General features: G+C 42.9%; 1 protein-coding gene across 3 annotated transcripts in view; it reads left to right on the top strand.

Annotated features, from left to right (window-relative positions):
- Positions 1 to 25,996, top strand: part of FCHSD2 (FCH and double SH3 domains 2) — a 213,055-nt gene extending 187,059 nt beyond the window's left edge. For all 3 annotated transcript variants that reach the window (XM_068420880.1, XM_068420899.1, XM_068420889.1), the window contains 8 exons: positions 8,139 to 8,300; positions 17,493 to 17,627; positions 18,598 to 18,681; positions 18,805 to 18,982; positions 19,684 to 19,904; positions 20,923 to 21,052; positions 21,944 to 22,026; positions 23,695 to 25,996. In XM_068420880.1, the coding sequence (XP_068276981.1) occupies positions 8,139 to 8,300; positions 17,493 to 17,627; positions 18,598 to 18,681; positions 18,805 to 18,982; positions 19,684 to 19,904; positions 20,923 to 21,052; positions 21,944 to 22,026; positions 23,695 to 23,778 (1,077 nt within the window). In that variant the 3' untranslated portion in view covers positions 23,779 to 25,996. The remainder of the gene's footprint in view (positions 1 to 8,138; positions 8,301 to 17,492; positions 17,628 to 18,597; positions 18,682 to 18,804; positions 18,983 to 19,683; positions 19,905 to 20,922; positions 21,053 to 21,943; positions 22,027 to 23,694) is intronic.
- Positions 25,997 to 26,224: the final 228 nt, after the last annotated feature.

Raw genomic sequence — 26,224 nt, 5'->3', positions numbered from 1 at the left:
TCATCTCTGTTTTCTTAACCTTGGCATTCACTCTTGAGGCATGTTATCTGTGTCAGTGTTTCATTTCCTGTTTGCTTCACCCTAAAGGTCTCGTTTGATTTAACTCCGTGTAGAATATTTAGCATATAAATTAACTAACTCTGCTATAATATCTGTAGAACCTTCCCACCAATCCTCCCACTTAAAAAAAAACCACTCAGTGTTGTGTTGAAAAATGTTATTTATTAGCTAGTTCCCTAGAAAAAGCTAGTTCCCAAAAAACCTATTGGGTTTGGGTTTTTTTTGGTCCTGGCCAGGTGAATTCAGAGGAGCTGGTGGTTCCAGGGTGCTGCAGGACTCGCTGCAGTCGCTCTGTTGCAAGCAGTGGCTGAGCTTCGCCTGGAGCCAGGTAGCAAGTGTAGTTTTTTGGCTGCAGAGAAGACAAAGGAAAGAGGCTAGAGCAGAAAGAATATCTTTCTTACCTGTTTTTTATAAATCTCTGGCATCATATGGTCTTGATTTACAGTACTGCAGACGAACACAGAATCACAGAATCAATCAGGTTGGAAGAGACCTCAGGGATCATCGAGTCCAACCATTGCCCTCACACCACCATGGCAACTAGACCATGGCACTAAGTGCCATGTCCAGTCTTTTCTTAAACCCCTCCAGAGATGGTGACTCCCCCACCTCCCTGGGCAGCCCCTTCCAATGGCTAATGACCCTTGCTGAGAAGAAATGCTTCCTAATGTCCAACCTGAACCTCCCCTGGCAAAGCTTGAGGCTGTGTCCTCTTGTCCTATCGCTAGTTGCCTGGGAGAAGAGGCCGACTCCCACTGCACTACAACCTCCCTTCAGGTAGTTGTAGACTGCAATACGGCCACCTCTGAGCCTCCTCTTCTCCAGGCTAAACAACCCCAGCTCCCTCAGACGTTCCTCATAGGTCAGACCCTCCAGACCCTTCACCAGCTTGGTCGCCCTCCTCTGGACTCGCTCCAACACCTCAACATCTTTCTTGAAGTGCGGGCCCCACTGTACAGCTAGAATTGCTGATAGACTCCCCTTTCAAGGCTGAGCTCAAGTTTGTGCCTCAGGGATCAAAATTTTAGGTGAGTCGTGCTGGATAGGATTTATTTTTTTGATTGGGGTGTTTTTGGCATAGCTATTTTACCACCCCAAACATCAAGAAGGGAGTGAAAGTTGAGCTTAGTGAATTATTTGCTCATGCATCCCTACTTTAACAGCACTGGACTGCGATTTAAAACTGATTTGCATGGGAGGGCTTACGTTGGGTTTGGAGAAATTTGTGGCATTCCAGTACTTGTTTATACTATACTCGTAGTTAATTCTACCTACCACTGTGCAAATAATTCTGGTGGCCCAAAATTTAAATGATACATTGTTTTTCATTAAGAGAATTATTTCATTTTAATGCCTTTTTTTAATTAAAAAAAAAAAGCCTAGAACTTAAACAAAAATATTTCTAAATGAGGAAAAAATAAAGATAATATCTTTCCAGAATGTTTAGCCAAAACCTTTCCATGTTGCTTTTTTCTTAGCTAAAACAATTTGCCAAATGAGACTGTCCAACCCACTTAATGATTTTGTTCCTGCCACTAGAAAAATATTGCAGTGGAATAAAATATTTCTCACGAAAGATTGTTTAGGTCTACTTGTAATCCTAATATAATCTGATTTTAATGCCTGAACATGCTCCTAAGTATAACCTTTGTCTAAAATAAACAATTTGAATTTTGAGCAACCTGGTCTAGTGGAAGGTGTCCCTGCCCATGGCAGGAGGGTTGGAACGAGATGAGCTTTAAGGTCCTTTCCAACCCCCCAAAAAAAAAAAAAGAAAAAAAGAAAAAAAGAAAGAAAGAAAAGAATTCTTTAAGAGAAAAAAATATGGGCTTGGCAGGAGGATTCAGGTGGCTTTAGTACAGATCAAAAAGCACAGGGTATGTGCAGCAGGGAGAAGAGGACTGTCCGATGGGCAGGGTCATGGTCTTGTTCTGCACCCTGGAACATCATGGAAAATAAAGCAACTCAACTCTCAAGAAACTCCATTCAAAACTGATTTAACAATCATAAAGCAAAATATTTAAGGGGCCACGTTAGATCAGCTTTGCTGGATTTCTGTGTTTGCTTTTTACCCCAGCACTTTTAGAAATGGTTTTAAAAGGCTTGTAACCGAGGTGTTAGTGGGATGTAAATGAACACTTGGTTTCTTATAGGCCCTTTTCTTTCTGGGAACAGAACAGCTATGTCAAGCCTTCTTGCTGGTTTTAATTTCCATGACTTACAAAGCAGTTGTTTATCTTCATCTTGTGCAAGCTGTAGGTCTAAAGTCTTTGCTTAATTAAGACTGGAACAGTAAATAAACAAAACCATGCCTCCTTCCATGTCGAGCAGCGATAGGTATGTGAGAAATAGATAACAATATTTATACTTTTAAAAACTTTGGAATTTTTTCCTTTCATCTTCTTATAACCTACCATCAGCTAAGGCAAAAGAAGAGCTCAGAGGAGCAGGAACCACCCAGAACACTGTTTGTAAACTTTGTGGGTGGCTGATGGTTTTTAAATCAGCATAAAGACATCCCAGTCCTTAGCTCTTAGATAGTAATTGGTAAATAGTAATTGTAAAGAGCAATTTCACTACTAAATAGGAAAATATTTGTTGTATAGTAAGACTTAATAACAATGAAATTTGGGCAGCACCCAGATTTCAGAGCGAGTGCTGGATTCCAGCGTTCATGGGATTTCAAAACTCAGCTGCCTTCCTGGAGATATTTAGTATTGCTGGGGATACAAATGGTTACTTGATTTAAAATATTTTCAAGTCTATGAGGTTCTGTCAGTGAAGGTCACTCAGTTGGGGAGTACAGCATGTGTGTCTGCTAAAGAGACCATCTTGTTGAGAGGAAAAATCAATTATTAAAGCCTTGTTTAGTTTTTCACTTGAAATATATGATCTTTTTGAGGGAACAAGGCTGTGCAAGGTGGGTCCTCTCCTTGATGAAGTCAGGACTCCAGCTTGCAGAAACCTCACCTTCCAAAGGGAAGAGCCTACCTTGGTGCCTGGGTACTGGAGTAAAAGCAACACATACAGCAAAGCTTGTTGCATGACTTGATGCTGGTGGAAACAGTATTTCCTCTGGGTGATCCCATGTTTACTTAACATTTTATTCTGGGACAATGAAAGCATCAAACCCCAGCTAGTTTAGACATAGTGATGACACCAAGTTGAGTGGGAGTGTTGATGTGCTGGAGGGCAGGAAGGCTCTGCAGAGGGGTCTGGACAGGCTGGATCGTTGGGCCGAGGCCACTGTGTGAGGGTCACCAAGGGCAAGTGTCGGGTCCTGCACTTGGGGCACAACAACCCCCCGCACCGCTACAGGCTGGGGGAGAGTGGCTGGAAAGTGTCTGGGGGAAAAGGACCTGGGGGTTTCGTCGATGGTGGATGCATATGAGCCAGCAGTGTGCCCAGGTGGCCAAGAAGGCCACCAGCCTCCTGACTTGTATCAGCACTAGTGTGGCCAGCAGGACTAGTGCAGGGATCATCCCCCTGGACTCGGCACTGGTGAGGCCGCACCTGGAATCCTGGGTGCAGTTTTGGGCCCCTCACTCCAAGAAAGACCTTGAGGTGCTGGAGCGAGTCCAGAGAAGGGCAACGAAGGTGGTGAAGGGTCTGGAGCACAAGTGTGATGAGGAGCGGCTGAGGGACCTGGGGGTGTTTAGTGTGGAGAAAAGGAGGCTGAGGGGAGACCTTCTCGCTCTCTACAACTGCCTGAAAGGAGGGTGTAGGGAGGTGGGGGTCGGTCTCTTCTCCCAGGTAACAAGCGATAGGACGAGAGGAAATGGCCTCAAGTTGTGCCAGGGGAGGTTTAGATTGGAGATCAGGGACAATGTCTTCACCAAAAGGGTTGTCAAGCACTGGCACAGGCTGCCCAGGGCAGTGGTGGAGTCCCCATCCCTGGAGGGATTTAAAAGCCGTGTAGATGTGGTGCTGAGGGGCATGGGTTAGTGGTGGCCTTGGCAGTGCTGGATTAACGGTTGGACTTGATGATCTTAAAGGTCCTTTCCAACCAAAACGATTCTGTGATTCAGATATCTATGATATATGAATGAAGTGTTTGTATTTTTAAATCTGCAGCTGTTCCTGTGTGAGGAGCAGAATAAAGTTATACTACTGTCTGCTATTTTTTTTTTCATATAGGTAGGAAGCTGTTAACCCTGGTCTACCAGTATAATTATTTAGGTTAAAAAAAATATATATATGCTTGTAAATAGCATTACACATCTTTCAAGTGCAGGCCTGACTTAATACAGTAAGTACTTTTCTGGCTTGTCTGCAATGCAATGAAACTCAAAACATTTGTGGTTTGGAACAAACATTTGTTGAATATTAAGACTACAATGTGTAAATAGAGTGGGCTAACTCGCTTGGATTTGCTGGGTACCTTGAATTAAAAACTCTTGTCAGACCCTTAGCAAGTACATTGAAGGATCTTGGAGCAGCTTGTTTATTTTAGCTAACAAGTCTGTACAAACAACATGGTTTACAACGGACTGAGTACTAATATGAACTACAAATGTTTGTAGCATGCCTAGACTAATGTTTATTGCTGTTACATAACTCAGGCTAATTGGAAATTGCATAACGAGGTAAAACAGCAAAACAACTAGGCTGATGGTTTCCTAGGCAACTTTTGTTGAAGGCATACGGAAATAAACTCCCAGGCAACTAGCGATAGGACAAGAGGACACAGCCTCAAGCTTCGCCAGGGGAGGGTCAGGTTGGACATGAGGAAGCATTTCTTCTCAGAAAGGGTCATTAGAGATTGGAAGGGGCTGCCCAGGGAGGTGGTGGAGTCACCATCTCTGGAGGTGTTTAAGAAAAGACTGGACATGGCATTTAGTGCCCTGGTCTAGTTGACATGGTGGTGTCAGGGCAATGGTTGGACTAGATGGTCCCAGAGGTCTCTTCCAACCTGTTTGATTCTGTGATTCTGTGTTGACCTGCATTAAGTCAATTTATCACAGTTTCAAAAAAAAACAATAAAAAGATGATGTGTCCACTGAAGCCACTAACGCACCCATGCCCTACCACAGTCACACATCATAGAATCACAGAATGGTTTGGGTTGGAAGGGACCTTAAAGATCATCTCTTTCCAACCCCCCTGCCATGGGCAGGGACACCTTCCACTAGACCAGGTTGCTCCCAGCCCCATCCAGCCTGGCCTTGAACACTTCCAAGGATGAGGCATCAACAACTTCTCTGAGCAATCTGTTCCAGTGTCTCACCACGCTCATAATAAAATATTTCTTCCTAATATCTAATCTAAATCTACCCTCTTTCAGTTTAAGTTGCCTTTGACTAGGTTGTTCTCACACTACAGATGTCCAACCTGCCTGTTCACGTGCAGCTGCCAAGGTTGGAGCTGGCCACGCTCCAACATCATGCTAGCAGGTAGTTCATCTTGGGTGTAGGAGCATCCAAATAAGAGGTGGGATCAGTGCTCATCTTCACTGGGTGCCATAGAGTCACTCATCTCCCCTTCTCTCAAAGCAGATGTGTTTAGAAAGTGGTTTGGTTCAAACTCTGGAATACTTATTAGCAGGAGAGAGGTGTGTTCATATGCAGAAATGGGCATCACTGGATTTAGCTTTTTTGGTGCAACCCTTCCGTGGTAACATCTTTGGTTTAAAAGTGTATTTTCTGTTTAGCTTGATGTAGTGAGAAATCCACTTCTCAATTTGATAAGTGCTCCTAAAACAAGTTTTTCCAAATAAAAGGTTAATGATTAATTAACGTTATTATTGCTTCCGTGTTCTTAGGGCTTTAAAATACACAAACTAATATAATTAGGGGCAAAAGGAAAAAACTGAGTGAGAGGTATTGCCTTTCTAGGACCAATAAAGGGATAAAATGCCTCTTACATTCACTCCAGGAACTCAAAACTCTTAAAACCATCTAACACTTCTGATTTCAAACCTTCTCATAGGTATTGCTTTTGTAAATATTTACAAATGTTGGGTTGGGGCTTGGGCCATACAAGGTTTTCAAAAGATGCTTGATGATGCAATTGAACTGAAAGGATCTGCCTTTCAACTGTAAATGCTGACGTGTGGATCGATCTTTGGACTTTTTGTTCTTTTTAATCATTATTTTCTGAAATACTGATTTAAATTTAATTTTCTGAAATTTTTTCGTGGAAAAGTAGTTCTGTGAAAAATGATTCTATGATTCTATGACTCTTGACTAAAGCGGGGAGATGCAGATTAATATATTTTACTGTTTTCCTCATTTTCTTGGCTATAACAACAGTATTTACAGGACAAGTTAATCATTCACCTGAAGACCACTTGCATGGGAAAATAGAAACCTCTTGGCTAAGTGGCATTGGCTTTTCCCGTGGGAAATATTTCTTAAAGTTGTCCAGTCCTTCAGTCTCTATACCTAATTATGTGGGAGAGCGTGTGCATGCAGCCGTACCCATACGAAGATCCGTTTCACATAGTAAATTTTACTCTAACAAGTTAGCTTTTTTTAAAAAATCACGTTTCTTCTAAGTGGAATTAAAAATAATCTCTCTCAAAAAGAGTTTCATTGTTTGAAACAGGTTTAAAGTCACCTTTGCAATTAGTTTTAAAATTCAAATGGACCCATGTTTGAGGGGTTCAGCTGAATGAAGGTTAGAGTTGTTTATTTTCTGATTTATCTGCTTAATAGAAAGATAATAATAAAGTGCAGCAGCATGTCAAAACCAAGAAAAACACCAATATCATTTCGGCTCAACACAAAATTTTGTCTATAGTAAGGATGGTTGGACTCGATGATCCCAGAGGGCTCTTCCAACCTGATTGATTCTGTGATTCATTGCCCTGACACCACCATGTCAACTAGACCAGGGCACTAAGTGCCATGGCCAGTCTTTTCTTAAACACCTCCAGAGATGGTGACTCCACCACCTCCCTGGGCAGCCCCTTCCAATGGCTAATGACCCTTGCTGAGAAGAAATGCTGTACATATGTTCTTACATAGTCTACTGTGTTCAGAGGGTTTCTGTTGTTGCCTCCATCAGTGACTCACTGAACGACCTTTGCTAAATCACTTGATTTTGGTTCCTCTCATGAGTAAGTGCAACAGGATGATGAGGATAGGGCTGGACTGGACATAAATATCCTCATTTTATCCATTTTTATCCCCCTCTTCTTGGTCTTTGAAATTCTGCTTTTCTTTTCTTGAAATTCTGAATTTCGCTTTTCTTGAAATTCTGCATTTTTTCATGCTACTCTTTCCATTCCTTCTGTTTAGCTTGTTAAATAATTTGGATATGGTTGGTGGTTTGCCATGAATTTGTTAAAGCCTTGGCTCCACTGGCCGGAAAGCATGCCAGGATGCTGAAGGGAACCCAGCTGTCAGAAAACCTAAATTTTCATTCTGTTCTAAAGACAAAAACATGAAACTGCTTATTGAAGTGTGATATTTATTTAATTTTAGAATTATTAAGATATTCTGTTTCCATAACAAATAATCTTCTTATGATCTCTGGGAAGTGCTGATGGAAAATGGACATGGCACTTAGTGCCGTGGTCTAGTTGACATGGTGGTGTCAGGGCAATGGTTGGACTCGATGATCCCAGAGGTCTCTTCCAACATGGTTGATTCTGTGATTCTGTGGTTCTCATTTTGGGGGTTGGTGGGTTTGTGTGTGTGTATTGTGTTGGATTTATTTGTGTATCACATCCAGTTTAGTCACCAGCCAAAAGGGCATCCAGGGTCTGCAGCTCAGGAGTATTCCTAATTTTAAAAATACCGTGAAGCACTGGCTTTAGTCTGGGTTTTTGCACTTTGAAAATCATAAACTAACCGACCGCTAGAATAGATGAATCGAAAGTTAGTATAAACTAATAGATGTTATTTTAAAAACACCAACTTGTGAAATACATCTCTAGAAAACCATTCCCTGGCTCTTGGCTCACACCGCATTCCCGCAGGCAAGGAAATGAAGAACTGGACTCGTTTCTGCGTGCAGCAGCTTTCGGAGCCACCTGAGTAATTTGCGGATCAGGAAATAACACATTTGAATCGTGGCAAGGAGTGAAACGTAATCTTGAAAGAATTCTGACTTGTGCCTGTTTATTTCCTCAGATAATTAAGCTGAAAGCAGAAGCCCGTCTCGATCTGCTGAAGCAGATCGGTGTGTCCGTGGATACGTGGCTAAAAAGCGCAATGAACCAAGTGATGGAAGAACTGGAAAACGAGCGCTGGGCCAGCCTGCCTTCGGTGACCAACAACGGCTCTTCACACCTGGTACGGTTTCCAAAGTGTAAACCTCATCTTTTCTCCGTATGGCTCTTTCCTAGCAGCAGCTCCTAACTTAATATCAAATATAAACCAAAATTGATAATATTTGGTTGGTTGTTAGTTAAGTGGAAGAATCTTAGAATCATAAAATCATTTTGGTTGGAAAGGACCTTTAAGATCATCAAGTCCAACCGTTAACCCAGCACTGCCAAGCCCACCACTAACCCACGTCCCTCAGCACCACATCTACACGGCTTTTGAATCCCTCCAGGGATGAGGACTCCACCACTGCCCTGGGCAGCCTGTGCCAGGGCTTGACAACCCTTTCCATGAAGACATTGTCCCTCATCTCCAGTCTAAACTTCCCCTGGCACAACTTGAGGCCAGTTCCTCTCGTCCCATCGCTTGTTACCTGGGAGAAGAGACCGACCTCCACCTCTCTACACCCTCCTTTCAGGCAGTTGTAGAGAGCAAGAAGGTCTCCCCTTAGCCTCCTTTTCTCCAGGCTAAACACCCCCAGGTCCCTCAGCTGTTCCTCATCACACTTGTGCTCCAGACCCTTCACCAATTCCGTTGCCCTTCTTTGAATGTGCAAAGCTACAAAGCATCTTGTAGCTTTACGTGGCTGAAGCATGTATCTGAATTTCATGGAAGCAACCAAAAAACAGTTGAATTTCTGGGTTCTGTTGCTGAGTTTACCTTAGATTGATTTTTCTGACCTTGGATTAGTGCCATAACATTTATTTGCCATCTCCTGAAAAGAAAAATGTCTGCGTGTTCCTTTGAAGTTTCATGAATAGTTTACAATGTTATCCGAGATACTTGGATGAAAGGCTTTTTTTTTTCCAAAATGTCTAGAAAACTGTAGGCCCTACATCATCTCTTTAAGAGTTGTTTATGTGTGGATCGCACTGAAAGTCATCAAGAAAGCAAAGCCTGTTTTCCAAACTGATTTGGCTATTTGAGATGAAAATTGTGTAAAATCATAGAATGTCCTGAGTTGGAAGGGACCCACAAGGATCATCGAGTCCAACTCCTGTCCCAGCATAGGACAGCCCCAGAATTCACACTATGTGTCTGAGGGCATTGTCCAAATGCTTCTTGAATGCTGTCAGGCTTGGCGCCATGACTGCTTCCCTGGGGAGCCTGTTCCAGTGCTCCACCACCCTCTGGGTGAAGAACCTTTTCCTAATATCCAACCTAAACCTCCCCTGGCATATCTTCCTGCCATTCCCTCGAGTTCTGTCACTGGTTGCCAGGGTGAAGAGGTCAGCGCCTACTCCTCCACTTCCCCTTGTGAGGAAGTTGTAGACCACAATGAGGTCTCCCCTCAGTCTTCTCTTCTCCAAGCTGAACAGACCTAGTGACTTCAGCCGCTCCTCCTATGGCTTCCCCTCTAAACCCTTCACCATCTTTGTGGCTCTCTTCTGGACACTCTCTGGTATCTTCGTATCCCTTTTATACTGTGGCACCCAAAACTGCACACAGTACTCAAGGTGAGGGCGCACCAGTGCAGAGTAGAGCGGGACAATCACCTCCCTCGACCGGCTAGCAATATTATGCTTGATGCACCCCAGGACACAGTTGGCCCTCTTGGCTGCCAGGGCACACTGTTGGCTCATGTTCAACTTGCCATTGACCGGAACCCCCAGATCCCTTTCCGCAGGGCTGCTCTCCAGCCTCTTGTTCCCCAGCCTGTATGTTCATCCAGGGTTGCCATGTCCCAGGTGCAAAATCCGGCACTTTCCCTTGTTGAACTTCATGCGGTTGGTGTTCACCCACCCTTCTAATTTATCTAGGTCTCTCTGCAGGGCCTCTCTGCCCTCCCAGGTGTCAACAGCTCCTCCCAATTTAGTGTCATCAGCGAACTTGGATAGTAGTCCTTCAAGTCCTGCGTCCACATCATTAATAAAGATATTGAAGAGCACTGGCCCCAAGATGGATCCCTGAGGAACCCCACTAGTGACCGGTTGCCAGCCCAATGTAACCCCATTTACTATAACTCTTTGAGCCCTACCCATCAGCCAATTGTTCACCTGTTGCATTATGTGTTCATCCAGCTGCATGCTGGACATTTTGCCCAGGAGGATACTGTGAGAGACAGTATCGAAAGCTTTACTGAAATCCAAAAAGATTACATCAACTGGCTTCCCTTGGTCAACTAGGTGGGTAACCTTGATGTCACAGAAAGAAATCAAATTTGTCAGACAGGACTTTCCCCTCATGAACACGTGCTGGCTGGGACCAATGACTGCATCGTCTTTGAGATGTGTTTCAATAACTCCCAGAAAAATTTTCTCCATAATTTTGCCAGGCACCGAGGTGAGACTAACCCCTGTAGCTACCAGGGTCATCCCTCTTGCCCTTCTTGAAGATTGGGACAACGTTTGCCAACTTCCAGTCAACTGGCACCTCTCCAGATTCCCAAGAGCGTTGAAAAATCATTGAGAGAGGTCTTGCTATGACGTCAGCCAGTTCTTTAAGTACCCTTGGATGAATCCCATCGTGCCCCATTGACTTGTAGGGATCCAGCTGGAGCAGCAAATCCCGCACAAGTTCGGGGTTGATCGATTCATTCTGAATTTGATTCATTCAAAACCAGTGAAAGGCTTTGGAAAACAGGCTGTCTATTCCTGTGAGCAGGGTTAGATCTCTCCCTCAAAGAATTTATCATAGATTTAGCTGTTACCACTGCTGACCTGCAAGTTACTACCCTGTTATTTGAGATGATACATTAAATATTTGACTTTTTCTTTACGAAAACAATGCTGAAGTTAAATTGGAGGAGACCACAGATCACCACTGCATTTCATCCAAAGAGCTGGTAACTTCTTAAACTGTTAAATTCAATTGCATGATTATGTCTCGCTGTGTCCGAAGTCACGGTCTTTCGAAAATTTCATCCAATATACCCAAAATTGAACTAAAAAGCAACTTTGATCAGTGGAATATTGGTAATGATTTTTTAATTCAGTTGTACGTAAGACTAATTGCATTTGTAATGTCTAGTTGGTTTGCAAAATAAGCCAGAGACATCTCCCATCTGTTTAGCTTGGAAGAAAGCACATTTTTTATGTAATTCAAGAAAAAATAAACCAGCAAACGCTCATTTCCCTCCCTTCTCCCCCCCGACCCCCAAGAATGATATATTTCAAAATAAATAACAAGAGCTGAATCGAGCAGCTGCCTGAACCAAGAAACCTTCTTCAGAAAACAGGAACTGCTAAAAGAGCTCTTAATACTTCTATTTTTTTTTAATTCCCCTACATGGCATGCGACGCTGAGCTGTCACCTTTGGCAGTAAAACTAACCAATCTGTTGCTCTTCACCAGTAACCAACTAAAATAAAATTCCTGAAGGTTTAGTCAGTTTGCCTCAAAAAAATTTTAAATTTTCTGTATGGTTTTATAGATTTAATATTTAACCAAATTCAAGAGGCTTTTATGAAGTCTTTGTGTGTGGATACTTTCCTATAGTCTTGGTACACTATTAGAATTAATTCACGCTTTCTTTTTAATCTGAAATGCTTTGGACAGCCAGAATGTATCTTCTGTATAACAAAACTTGCCGGGGGAATGGGAATGTGGTTTTTCATTGCATTGCAAATGACTTGGAGAACGACTTGCTTTCGCTGACCGCCTAAGAGAAACAAAATCTCCATTTCAGCAACTATGTACTATCTACGCACAAAAAATCCTCCTCGTTCCCATGTTTCTTCATGCTTTTTTGCTTCTTTATTGTTTTCTTGGTAACGGTGGCAAACCCTTAGAGGGAAATGGTTTTTTTGGATATACAGCTATTTTCATCTACGCCAACGTGAGTTCAAAAACGTGACCGAGCACTCAGCAAATCCTGAGACTCCTGAATCCATTCTTTTCTTTCTTCAGGGTGTTGGGATGTTTCTTGTAGGACGTTACACCCAGAGCTCAAACAGTGCAGTGCTTTATTCCCATGGTTGGTAGCATAATTAAAGTTGGAGTGTGCAGATCCAAGCTTCAGCCTTCCCAAATCCCAAAGGAGTTCTTGCGCCAAGTTCAGATCCTTTCTAGCCAGGATAGATGAGGATCATAGAATCATAGAATGTTAGGGGTTGGAAGGGACCTCTGGAGATCATAGAGTCCAACCCCCCTGCCAGAGCAGGACCAATCTAGGGCAGGTCACACAGGAACGCATCCAGACGGGGCTTGAAAGTCTCCAGAGAAGGAGACTCCACAACCTCTCTGGGCAGCCTGTTCCAGGGCTCTGTAACCCTCACAGTAAAGTTCTTCCTCATGTTGAGGTTGAACTTCCTGTGCTCCAGCTTGCATCCATTGCCCCTTGTCCTATCGCAGGGCACAAGTGACAAGAGGTTGCCCCTTTCCTCTTGACACCCAGCCCTCATCTATTTGTACACATTAATCAGATCCCCTCTCAGTCTTCTCCTCTCCAGACTAAAAAGCCCCAGGTCTCTCAACCTTTCCTCCTAAGGCCGGTGTTCCACTCCCTTCATCATGCTCATAGCCCTCCGTTGGACTCTCTCCAGTAGATCTCTGTCCCTCTTGAACTGGGGAGCCCAGAACTGAATGCGTATATGGATGTTACGTAAGCTGTGTTTAGGATACGTTACATAGCTGTGTTTAACTGGTGTTTTTTTTTGCTTTCTTCTTGTCCTCCACCTCCTTTAACTTCCCGTTGTGCGTGTTGGATTCCACCCAACACCTTGTTCTCTGTCTCATCGGACGTGCCAACAGTTGGCCCTGGAGCCAAACCCCGTGCTCGTCCCTGGCAAGGCAGCAGATGCCACAGCGTGGGAGGTTAAACTCTGATTCTTATTTTCCCCTTTAACACTTACGTACGCTCCCCTATAAAAAAAAAAGATGCTGTTGACCTTGGCAGGCCAGAGGAGCACAGCCCGTAGATGGAATTCTTAGAACTGTTACCGAAATTGAGCTGCTTGCAATTATTAGTGTTACTGCAGCATACAACAAGCAGCATTTTCACTTCATCCTTGACGAGTGGGCAGTGTTTAGTGTACAGAAACCAGCTACCTGCCGACCTTACTGCTTTGCTCTTTGTGTCAGTACTTGTCATCATGCAATTTCTTCAGCAAAGCTCTCGATGTATTTTCTCTCAAAGAGCTGAAAAGAAGAGAGCAGCATTGATGGCTTGATGTCACTGTGTTTGTGTAACCTACTACAGTAATGTAGCAAGATAAAGGAGTTAGTAGGCCGTCACCTGTCCAGCTGGCTGACTTTCTGCTCTAATGATGAAATGCAAAATCTTATAGAATCATAGACTGGTTTGGGTTGGAAGGGACCTTAAAGATCATCTAGTTCCAACCCCGCTGCCATGGGCAGGGACACCTTCCACCAGACCAGGTTGCTCCAAGCCCCGTCCAACCTGGCCTTAAACACTGCCAGGGAGGGGGCAGCCACAGCTTCTCTGGGCAACCTGGGCCAGGGTCTCACCACCCTCACAGCCAAGAATTTCTTCCTCAGATCTCATCTCAATCTCCCCTCTTTCAGTTTAAAACCGTTCCCCCTCGTCCTGTCACTCCATGCCCTTGTAAAAAGCCCCTCTCCCGCTTTCCTGTAGCCACTTCAGGCACTGGAAGGAGCTAGAATGTCTCCCCGGAGCCTTCTCTTCTCCAGGCTGAACAGCCCCAACTCTCTCAGCCTGTCTCCAGAGCAGAGGGGCTCCAGCCCTCTAAGCATCTCCGTGGCCTCCTCTGGACTCGCTCCAACAGCTCCGTGTCCTTCTTGTGTTGGGGGCCCCAGAGCTGGACACAGCACTGTAGGGGGGGTCTCCCGAGAGCGGAGCAGAGGGGCAGAATCCCCTCCCTCGCCCTGCTGGCCACGCTGCTGGGGATGCAGCCCAGGACATGGTTGGCTTTCTGGGCTGCAAGCGCACGTTGCCGGCTCCTGGTGAGCTTCTCGTCACCCATCACCCCCAAGTCCTTCTCCTCAGGGCTGCTCTCCATCCATTCTCTGCCCAGCCTGGATTTGTGCTTGGGATTGCCCTGACCCACGTGCAGGACCTTGCACTTGGCCTTGTTAAATTTCTTGCGATCTTGGGAGAGAATACTTTTTTTTCCCAGTGTAGATGCCCAAAAAAGTTAATAATCATTTTGAATTTTAATGTCATCTGGAAAAATTATACAATGCTCCTCTTGCATATTAACATTGTTGGGAAACCTTTATGCTGCCTACAACAAATGGATTGTAAATATTATGTAATTTATCCAAAAAGGAGGAGAGAATAATGTCTTTATGGGGTTTGTGTTTTGTTTTGCATTGTCTGGGACTTGAAGCAGTACAGTTGCAAGAAGCATTTGTACAGTAGAAGTACAGTATTGCAGAGTCAGAAATAAAGTTTGCAGTTGGTACGTTTACTGTGACCCTGAAAATGGATGTTTTTAACTGTAAAAGGTTAGAGCATCTTGCAACTACGACGTTACTGGTTCGTATTCCAGCCTGGTTTTCATCTAATACCAGTGACCTGTGCGAAACAAGTTGTGGTTTCAGTCCCTAAATACATGTGTTGCAAACTGCCTCTGGTGATGGATACCGTCGGCTGCTCCACTCTGTTAGTGACTTCGCAGGAAATTTCAGCCTTTTTTAGCTCTTACAGGTCATAGATCCAAATCAGACTGAAGGTGGTTGGATATAAATGTGTCCTCTGTTGTTGCCAGGGTTTCTGCGTTCCCAAGGATAGAAAAAAAAAAAGGGCTTTTGGTATATTTTTTTGGTATTGAATATATTTTTGTGTAGAATATGCAACAAAACAAGACATATATCTGCATACCTTCTCTCTTACGTGTAGTCACCTATCTTGTCACCCTCTTACCTGCATTTATTCTTATGTTTCTTCTCTGTTATGTACCTTGGGTATAATTGTGGCTGATGTATTTATTCTTTGCTTACGCTCTTTCATTATGAGACTCCATAGAAGGATGAGCTGCATAGAACCATAGAACGGTTTGGGTTGGAAGGGACCTTAAAGACCATCTACTTCCAACCCCCTGCCATGGGCAGGGACACCTTCCAGTAGACCACAAACAAACCGCTAAGTTTTCTGTGTCGTTAACGCTGTTTTCTTTCTATGTGCCCACTTTGCACAAGATCTATTCAAGGAGTTGGAGCAGCCCACACACTGAAAATTAAAATGTATTTTTCCTCCTCGTCTTAGAAAACCAGGACCAGATGTTTTACAAACGAGTCTTTCTAGACATGATACACTAATTTCCATGATGTTTTGTAAGGCAGTCAGCTTTGGGTGCTGGGACATAGACCAGGCACAGCAAAAGGCAGTTGGAAACTGAAGGGGGAAACCTTAAGTTTGCCTTAATTTATAGTTGGCTGTTAATATATCAAAGCATTAGCTAGGTAGGACAGTGATTTTTTTTTTTGTTACCGCAACATCCATGAACACATTTAAGTAGTGATGGATGCAAACTGCCCTTGAACGAAAATAAACAGGGCAAAAATAATATGAATTACAAGGATGCATTCTGAAAATTGTAACATAAAAATTAATCTGAGTCAGAAAATGATCACAGAATCAACCAGGTTGGAAGAGCCCTCTGGGATCATCGAGTCCAACCATTGCCCTCACACCACCATGGCAACTAGACCAGGGCACTAAGTGCCATGTCCAGTCTTTTCTTAAACCCCTCCAGAGATGGTGACGCCACCACCTCCCTGGGCAGCCCCTTCCAATGGCTAATGACCCTTGCTGAGAAGAAATGCTTCCTCGTGTCCAACCTGAACCTCCCCTGGCCAAGCTTGAGGCTGTGTCCTCTTGTCCTATCGCTAGTTGCCTGGGAGAAGAGGCCGACTCCCACTCCACTACAACCTCCCTTCAGGTAGTTGTAGACTGCACTAAGGTCACCTCTGAGCCTCCTCTTCTCCAGGCTAAACACCCCCAGCTCCCTCAGCCGTTCCTTGGAGGTCAGACCCTCCAGACCCTTCCCCAGCTTGGTCGCCCTCCTCTGGACTCACTCCAACACCTCAACATCTTTCTTGCAGTGCGGGGCCCAGAACTGGACACAGGATTCAAGGTGGGGCCTCACCAGTGCCGAGCACAGAGGGACGATCCCTTCCCCAGACCGGCTGGCTACACTATTCCTAATAGAGGCCAGGATGCCATTGGCCTTCTTGGCCACCTGGGCACACTGCTGGCTCATGTTTAGCCAGCTGTCGATCAGCACCCCCAGGTCCCTTTCTGCCGGACCGCTTTCTAACCACTCTCTGATGAAGCTTTGTGCTCTTCTACTCCAAGTCTAGAAGAGCAGAGGTGTCACAGAGCAGAGGTACAGAGACAGCTGGTTCAGGGAGGCTGCACGGTGCCTTTTTGGTCTCAGCGTAACTTCTTGTCGATTTATCAGCCTTTCAGTTTTCATGAGGAATACCGCATTCACTCTCCAATGAAAAGGAATAAATAAAGGGAAGATGGCACATCCATAACAGTGTGGCCTTTGATTCGAAGGACTTTCCTATTTTCACATGAGATAAAGTGTTTATTCAAAATTAATCCAGGCCCAAGGCCAAAGCACAACTCATGTCAACGTTGCCCGAACTACATTTATAGAAACTTGTATTTTTCCAGTGTATTGACTTCAGTTTTTATTTAAATTTTATATCTCGTTTTTAATCATCATTCTTTCTCTAAGGATTTTTTTTTTTATAAATCTATTCTGCAGAATACACCAGCTGGAAGGCTGAGTTTTAAATTTTTTTTTCAAGTTTGAGTATTTCCACTACAGTTTCATTTTATAACTCATGGTCACAGGTACATTAATCTTTGAATAACATTAACTCCTAGTAAGTGACCCTCTTTTCCATTAAACTGTTTGCTATTCCTCTGAAATGGCATCTCAAAGTACATTAGTTACTGTTTCATAGCTTACATAAAAAATTAGAAAATCTTCTGCAGTTGTTTTTAAAGTCTTGTGCTTGAATGAAGAAATACAGCTGAGTTAAGCAAAGGTGTAATCTGGTGACAGCTCTTATTCTTTTGCTTCCCTGTATTTGCTTTGTTTGATGACTGCTTTAATTGAGAATTGTACATGGACTATGATTTAGTCATTGTTTTTTTGTCCCGTTTCAATAATCATAAGTAATAAAAAAACCACACTGAAGAATATTGATCATTTTTATTGTTCTTTCTGCACTTATTTTTATTTGATGGTATAATGCCAAATTTAATTTGTTTTAATAGATTAATGCTGATGCAGAAAAGGAAGAAGGTGAAGAGCTTGAAGACAACATGGATGTTTTTGATGACAGTAGTTCTAGTCCTTCTGGTACTCTAAGAAATTATCCTCTCACCTGCAAAGTCGTTTATTCTTACAAGGTTTGTGGTTTTTTCTCTGTTTGATTAGAAGAATGAATTATGCAACAAACAACTAGTAGGTGTAACTGTTCTGTGGGACTTTGAGGCAGAATATCACCATTTGGCTCAACAATGGTGCATGTTCATAGAATCACAGACTGGTCTGGGTTGGAAGGGACCTTAAAGACCATCTAGTTCCAACCCCCCTGCCACGGGCAGGGACACCTTCCACTAGACCAGGTTGCTCCAAGCCCCATCCAACCTGGCCTTGAACACTGCCAGGGAGGGGTCAGCCACAGCTTCTCTGGGCAACAAACGTCCCTGTCTGGCTTCAGGGAGACCAGTTCTGTGCCTGCTGTGAGAAGATGTTCTGATTTCTGATGCTGAGCTGGCGTGGCTGTATTAGAAATGCCTTCTCAGTGTTCGGCGTCCTTGCCTGCTGTACAACAAAGCTCTTCTTTGTGCTCTGATAGTGAAACCACCATTCATGAGTTAAAGCTCTGCTGACAAATTGCATTCATGCTCTTTACTTCTGCTAGCGCTGCTAGGTCAGCTGTAAATCACACCGCTGCGGTAGCCGAAGCCCGTGGCAGGCTTAGTCTTAACGTACGGAGTAATTAGGGTTTCAAAAGTCAATAGGGTTTGACACTCTGGGTGGTATTCAGGGTGCTTCCATCTATCCTCTTGACTGAAAAAGGGTTTTATGACTGTCTGTAGGCACACAGAAAAACCCTTATTAATATGTTTTAAAGTAGGCTACGTCATAAAATTTTCAATTTTTTAAAATACAGAAGTTTTAATAAAAGTCTGGATGAGAATGTCACAGAATCACAGAATCAATCAGGTTGGAAGAGACCTCTGGGATCATCAAGTCCAACCGTTGCCCTGACACCACCATGTCAACTAGACCATGGCACTAATGTTCTTCACACTGCCTGTCCCTGCGCCTGAAAACACTTTTCTTTTCTGATCTCCCTGTTATATCCTTCAGGCTTCTCAGCCAGATGAATTGACCATAGAGGAACACGAGGTATTGGAGGTTATTGAAGACGGAGATATGGAAGACTGGGTAAAGGTATCATTTTTCTGAGATTGTTTTCACTATTTTAGAAATAGACCTTGGGACGGGAGGAAGTATTTGGATTATTTTCAGGGTAGAATGCAAAAGCAGAGCATCTTTTCTGTCGTTTGCTTACAGGCACGGAATAAAGCGGGTCAAGTGGGTTACGTGCCGGAGAAGTACCTGCAGTTCCCGACATCCAGCAGTCTGCTGAGTATGCTCCAGTCCCTGGCGGCGCTGGATAGTCGATCACACACCTCAAATAACTCCACGGAGGCTGACTTAGTCTCAGGCAGCCTGAATGGAGACTCCAGTGGTAAATACCAATAAATAAATAAATAGGATATTAAGCTTGTTCTCGAAAGCATTCTGCATCTTGAGTTTGGATGTTGCAAGTGAGAATTTCTCATATTTGACCTGTATCTGAGTACAACTGCTCTCAGTAATTACCTGTCTCATATCAAATCTTCATAATTTACCTGGCTATCTCATAGAGTTGAGATTAACAGAATTCCAGAATGGTTAAGGTTGGAAGGGACCTCTGGAGATCATCCAGTCCAACCCCCTGCCAAAGCAGGGTCACCCAGAGCACGTTGCACAGGGTCGTGTCCAGGTGGGTTTTTAATATCTCCAGAGAAGGAGACTCCCCACCCTCCCTGGGCAGCCTGTGCCAGGGCTCTGGTACCCTCACAACAAAGAAGTTCCTCCTCATATTCAGCTGGAACTTCCCGTGTTTCAGTTTGTGCCCGTTGCCCCTTGTCCTGTCACTGGGCACCACTGAGAAGACTCTGGTCCCCTCCTCTTGACACCCACCCCTAAGGTATTTGTAAGTGTTGACATTAACAACATTAACTAAAATTCTGGAAAACTAAAATAATTTGACTCAGCAATTATAGAATCATCGAATAATTTAAGTTGGAAAAGACATTTAAGATCAATGAGTAAAGTATGTGTAATACTCACTATTTTTTTAAGCTCACCCCAATTACACTTCTTTTTTCCTCTTTCATTCTTCAGTCTGTTTTGTAAAAGCACTTTATGATTACGAGGGCCAGACAGATGATGAGCTCTCCTTCCCAGAAGGAGCGATCATCCGCATCTTGAACAAAGAAAATCAAGATGATGATGGCTTTTGGGAAGGAGAATTCAACGGACGCGTCGGGGTGTTCCCGTCAGTGTTAGTTGAAGAGCTTACGGCCTCGGAAAATGGAGAGACTCAGTGGATTGGGGATATTCAGGTAAGTAAAGAGTTGAGGTGCTAGTTTACACGTGTGATATTAGTTTATTAGGGCAATTTTGCAAGGCTGCAAAGATCTGCCACTTGTTTAGGTAAAAAAAAAATCAGAACCAACTTAAAAATAAGAACCAATTTAAGAAAAAAAAATCAGAACAAATTTAAGGGGGGAAAAAAAAACCCTGAGCGCTCACCTTTTCGTTCCTTACCTAGCCTAATAATTATCAACTGAATATATTTTGGCAAATGTAACAGATGTGTGAATAAAGGCAGGTATTTGGGTAAAAAAAGAAATGAACCAAAGGAGAAATTCACAGCTTACTTCCTGTAATTAATCCATTGCATAGACTGAGACATCAGACACAGCCTGGCAAAAAAGAGAATTACAGGCTCTCTCAGCCTTAATTTAATGTTTTCATATTTAAATCTGATCTGTATCCTCTCAGTTTTTGAAGGGCAGAATACTGATGAATATGGTATTACAGTAATTTTTGCAAAAATGTCCTCATTTCACAATAGCTCTGTAATCCTTGTATCATATTAGAAAATCAGACACATTCTCATGTGTAATTGTGGTGCTAGAATCTGGACTTTCCGTGTTGCCTCTAAAATAATTTCTCCAGTATTTTTTTTTCTTTGATTTAAGAAGACCATGAAAACTTAACGTTTAAATGATATAAATGCAGTTGAGTTGGGATAAAACTCATGATCTTAACGCTTTTGTGTAGAGAGGCATGGTTGGCCAAAGGACTTTTTTCAAATAACCTTCCAAAAATCTCTCTAAATTATCTGGAAGAGGATGAAAATTTCTGCTCAGTGGCAACCTATGATTTAGGACAGAATATAATCTCTGTTGGATATCTTGGCTTTCCTTCCTAAACGTACCTGACAGCGCTTTTGACAGATAGTTTTTCTCCACACTGAGCATACTGATGTATCAGAGAACTTAGTGCACGTCGATGCAGCCATAAAAACTGGCGAAGAGTAAGGCTTTCTGCAGCCCCTTGCTCTTTTTAACACAGGTATCCCCGACGCCGAAGCCTAATAACACCCTTCCACTGCTGCCACTGTATGACCAGCCTCCCACCAGTCCCTACCACAGTCCAGATAAGAGAGGTTCTCAGTACTTCCCCAGATCACCGTCAACTAACGGTAAGAAGTTTTGTGATAGTAAAAGAAACATTTCAGCTAAATCACAGAATCACAGAATCACAGAATGGTTAAGGGTTGGAAGGGACCTCTGGAGATCATCCAGTCCAACCCCCTGCCAAAGCAGGGTCACCCAGAGCACGTTGCACAGGGTCACGTCCAGGCGGGTTTGAATATCTCCAGAGAAGGAGACTCCCCCCCTCCCTGGGCAGTTCCAGGGCTCTGGCACCCTCAAAGTAAAGAAATTCCTCCTTATATTCAGATGGAACTTCCCATATTTCAGTTTGTGCCCGTTGCCCCTTGTCCTGTCACTGGGCACCACTGAGAAGAGTCTGGCCCCATCCCCTTGACACCCACCCCTAAGGTATTTGTAAGTGTTGATAAGATCCCCTCTCAGTCTTCTCCAAGCTGAACAGCCCCAGCTCTCTCAGCCTCTCCTCGTAGCAGAGATGCTCCAGCCCTCTGACCATCTCCGTACCCCTCCGCTGGACTCTCTCCAGTAGTTCCTTGTCTTTCTTGAACTGGGGGGCCCAGAACTGCACACAGTTACTCCAGGTGTGGCCTCACCAGGGCCGTGTAGAGGGGGAGGAGAACCTCCCTCGACCTGCTGCCCACACTTTTCCTCATGCACCCCAGGACACCATTGGCCTTCCTGGCCCCAAGGGCACATTGCTGGCTCATGGGGAACTTGTTGTCCACCAGAACTCCCAGGTCCTTCTCTGCAGAGCTGCTCTCCAGTAGATCAGCCCCCAACCTGTACCGGTGCATGGGGTTATTCCTCCCAAGGTGCAAATCCCTACACTTGCGGTTCAGACACAGCTTTTTTTGCAACATAAAGTTTATTCAGCAACACTGAGTGGCTTGTTTGTGATGGGTTCTTGCTTACTCTTTCAGAAAACAGCTTCAGTTCAGAGTCCCCTGGATTCTCACAGCCTCCACGAATTCCTCCCGAAACATCGTATGGCAAACTGCGACCTGTAAGTTAAAACCAAATGCTGTTGTGTTTATTGATGCCACAAGTCAAGGCTAAATCTTGGTAAATCAGGTTAGGTACATTCAAAGCAGGGTGGTGATACAGCAGCCTGATGATTTGGCTCTCTTGTGTTCTGCAAATCCAATTATAATGTATAAAAAATGCGGCATCTCAGATGAATAGTGGGAGGAAAGGTCTGTTCACTCCCCTTGGATAATACCATAGAAGTGTCAAAAATCTATAGAACACAAGAGCTATTTGAGATGAAGTGAACATAGGACAAAACAAAGCTGCGCTTGTTTAAACAGTGAATCATCGTGTTTAAAGATGACCTTGAATCTTATCCATCCCCTGTCCTTCACCTAACCTGCCCTTCTGTATCTGCCTTGATAGATCTGTATGTCTCGGTGTGAGGCGTATGGATCACAAAATCTAACCTGGGAGAAAATTACATCTGTAATGATAGTAAAATAGATGTTAGTCGATAAACTTACACTGCCTTTTCAGGTGCTGGGGGGATATTTTAGTTCTTGCCATGTGGAATAACCCCTAAACAGAACTAAAAACGAGGTGGCGAATAAATGCCAGAACAGTTTAATCATATGATTTGTACATTTTTTTCCTCTCCAGTGTGCTGGCAGACAAATCTGCCTGCCAGCAGTTTGATTAATATGTGGTCCTTGGGACTCCTTTGCATTTAGGGTTAAATGGACTCCCAAAGCCCTTGATTTGAGGGGTTTGGATTAAAAATTCTTAACAATAAGGTCTATATATTTTGTGATGTCTTTGCTGCCTAGAAAGAGAAATTTTGCCAGGAAACGAAAGGAAGAATTTAATCACTTAGAACTTGCAAAATCCATCTCCTAGGATTAACTTTGAAATCAAGTTTTGGGGGTTTCAAAGTCCTAAACCAAATCGTATTAAGATGTAACATTTGTATTTTCCTGGCACTCTCAATGAATGAGGTTGCAGAAACTGTTGCAACTGACTGTCTTTTCAAGGTATTACCACAAAGTCATGCCTTAATTAAAAGGATTCCTTTTAGTATTGCATTTTAAATATGCCAGGTTTGAAAATATTGTGAAGTTTGTTCTGGTATTGCTCCACAATTCTTGTTTTCCAGAGCAAGTCACTCTGGTGTGTTCTGAAATCATGATAAAAACCCTCCATGAAATGCTGTTAGCGCTTAAAATAATCTCTATTAGGAGCAATAATAACTTTATTGATGTGGTAGAGTGTCAAAATAGCATCAGATTTGAGGTGTATATCGTTCAGGTCAGTGACTGATTAAATACAAGTAAGCTGCTTAAATGCAACAAGGTATTCTTGGAGTTTCCAGTCCACCTAAGTCCAAAGTCCGGTTTATGTACTGGATTATCCGTCGGTACAGGCAGAGTAGGTAGGTTATGTCCCTCGGTATTTTTACACTAGTCATCCCGGAGAAAAACCACCTGAGAGTGGTGACAGTTTATAATGAAGAGCCTTGATGGCTTAATTGGAAACTGCTGGACCTGAATTCAGCTGGTTACTCACTGTAGTTCTGTTGATCTTAATATACGATCTGTGTATTTGCATCATCTTGAGGGATGAGCCCAAAGTCGCAGTTTTAGTCTATACAAGTTGTGAAATTTTGAGTTTTCTGATAGTTACAGGTTGGTTCTGGCTGTTTCAGGTGCGAGCAGCTCCACCACCCCCTACACAGCATCATCGCCGGACAACAGAGAAGATAGAGGACGTGGAAATCACTCTGGTGTAACGATTGGACTAGTTCAGTAGTAGTGCTACAATCAAGACCAAACGCGGTGTTTGGTCAGTCTCGTTTTTAGGCACCTTTGCATGATGAAGACTTTTAATAGAGCAAAAGATAGGGAGGATTTTATGTGGCAGTGACATGGTGGATTCCTTCCCGCGGTCATGACTATTTTGTGCCTTTTTTTTTTTTGGTTGGTTGGTTGGTTTTGATTTCTAGACATCATTCTTCCTCTCTTAGCACAAACCAAGACGGGCCAAACAGCGAGCAGAGGATTGCCTTGGAGCAGGTTTCTCTCTTGGCTGCAGATGGTCAATTTTTCTACGGAGGCTGAGGGAAGAGCCTCGTTCATGCAACTTAGTCATAGCGTACTTCGATCACGTGCATTAGTACAGTATATTACTGTTGCCATAGGAATGTGTTAAAGATTGTCCATTCTTCAAGTAGCATCACTTGGCTGATGAGGCATTGAATCAGATCTTGCGGAATGAAAAAGGGAACTGAAAAAATAACTATAAGGAGAGGGCTGGCTCCTCTTTAACCCCCTTGCAGAAAGGAAGACACAAGAAAATAATCTTCTAGATAAGGAAAACTGATGCAGATCATATGGCGTTAATTCCATTAATGCACACCTCTTCAATAATTAACAGTTAAACAGAACTAAATGTTCTTTGTATTAATATTTATGCCGTACACTTAGGAATTAGAGTATCTAATATGGAGGTGCTGAATTAGTAGCAACATCTTGTTCCATAGCATAAACCAACTGGTAGAAAAGTAAGTGAGATTTTGTCTAGATCTGGAAATTGAGCTTCATTTTTTTTTTCTTAGCAGATTTGGGGGATTTGGGTTTTTATTTTTAAAGTATTTGGGTCACTCTTAGCCCAGTTATTGCCGTGTACTTTATTATCCAACGTTAGCAGTATATCTTTGTCATCAAAACATCTGGCTAGAGTTAGAAGTTACATTTTAGAGTATTTACATGCATTATTTAGGGGTTTTTTTTTGCATCGGATGGTCCTGTAGCATTTCCCCACGCGAAGCCCGTTAACTAGCCAAAGCAGAGAGCCAGGAAGAGCGCTGGTTTCTGCGAAGCCTTCGGGCCGCTTTTGTGGCCAAGAAATTTCTTAGGCAAGAAATAAAGAGTAAAAAGAATTTCAAAACTAGTTTTCAATCAGAGGTCTCTGAAAAGGAAGCTTCTTTTTGGTGGTGTTTGAAAGAGAAGGGCAGAGGATATTCTGAGGTTCAACGTGGAGAGAAATCGTCAGAGGAAAGGGAAAAACTGGATGAAAACAGGTTTTTCTTTGTGTATTTACTAAATTATTTTCAGCAATCTTCATCAGATCAAAGCTTCAGTTAAAAGGCATCACAAGGTTGGGTTTTTGAGCTGTTATATGGGTTCTGTTGAATGCGCTCTTATGTCTTCGTTGTTTTTTTTTCCTAAGCCAGTGAGTTTTCTACCTTTAGTTTACTAACAAGGGCTATATTTTTTGAGGCTGCATTTACAAAAAAAAAAAATCATCTAACAAGATTTTATCATAAACTTTGCACATACTTGTAAATCCCAACCCAAGCTGGGTCTCCGAGACGTTTGTCTTTGCCAACCTCCTTTCCCAGTGGGATCTTTAACCAAGAGTGGGGCTGTTTGAAGAAAATTCATGGATCAGTTACGAAATCAGTGACTATCCAATGAAGTCTTTTCCATATTTTTCATTCTTTTGCACCTCTTGTCCTGTTGATCTGTTTGAGGTCTTTTTTATGTGTTTATCAAACTTATTCTTAAGTTTAAAAAGAAAAAAAAGTTTTTAAAAAAAAAAGATTTAACTGTTTGCAACAATTTTGAAAGCTTCACAACGCAGAAGAAAACCAAGTGTTGCCATAACGTTCATGTTCAATTTCTTTGGCCAGTTTTTCTGTGTCCATCATACCTGGACTTTCAAAATTCAGAAAGTGTTATTTAAAGTCTCTTTAGTTGTATTTTAAAATATTTTCTGTAAGAGCTGCTAATTTTATTTAAAAAAAGAAAAAAAAAAAAGAAGAGAAGTTGTACAAATATGCCTCCTTTTTAACTATGATTTCTTCATACAGGGCATGTATTCGACGTATCATCGTGTACAGCGTCAGTACACTGAAAGCATAGGTGCGGATGCTTTCTTTATATTGGCTGTAAAAAGTTTGTATTTATTATGTATAAAAAGTTGAATAATAAAAAAGTGGAACTAAATCCATGACGTTGCCTTGAGACAGACACCGCTGTGCCGACAGCAAAGCGTCGATCTGTGACTGAGGGAGAACCTGGCATTTGGGGATAAAAATGTACATTTTTGGGGGAGTGTTTTTATGGTTTATGCTTTTTACACAGAAATTTGTGTCTCCTGTTCAGGAAAACTCTTACACACATACTTAAAGCAATCTTTAAGGTCACAGAATCACAGAATCAACCAGGTTGGAA

Source organism: Nyctibius grandis, chromosome 2, assembly GCF_013368605.1.
Source record: "Nyctibius grandis isolate bNycGra1 chromosome 2, bNycGra1.pri, whole genome shotgun sequence".
In the NCBI taxonomy this organism is placed as follows: domain Eukaryota; kingdom Metazoa; phylum Chordata; class Aves; order Nyctibiiformes; family Nyctibiidae; genus Nyctibius; species Nyctibius grandis.
This window is presented reverse-complemented; position numbering and strand designations above follow the sequence as displayed.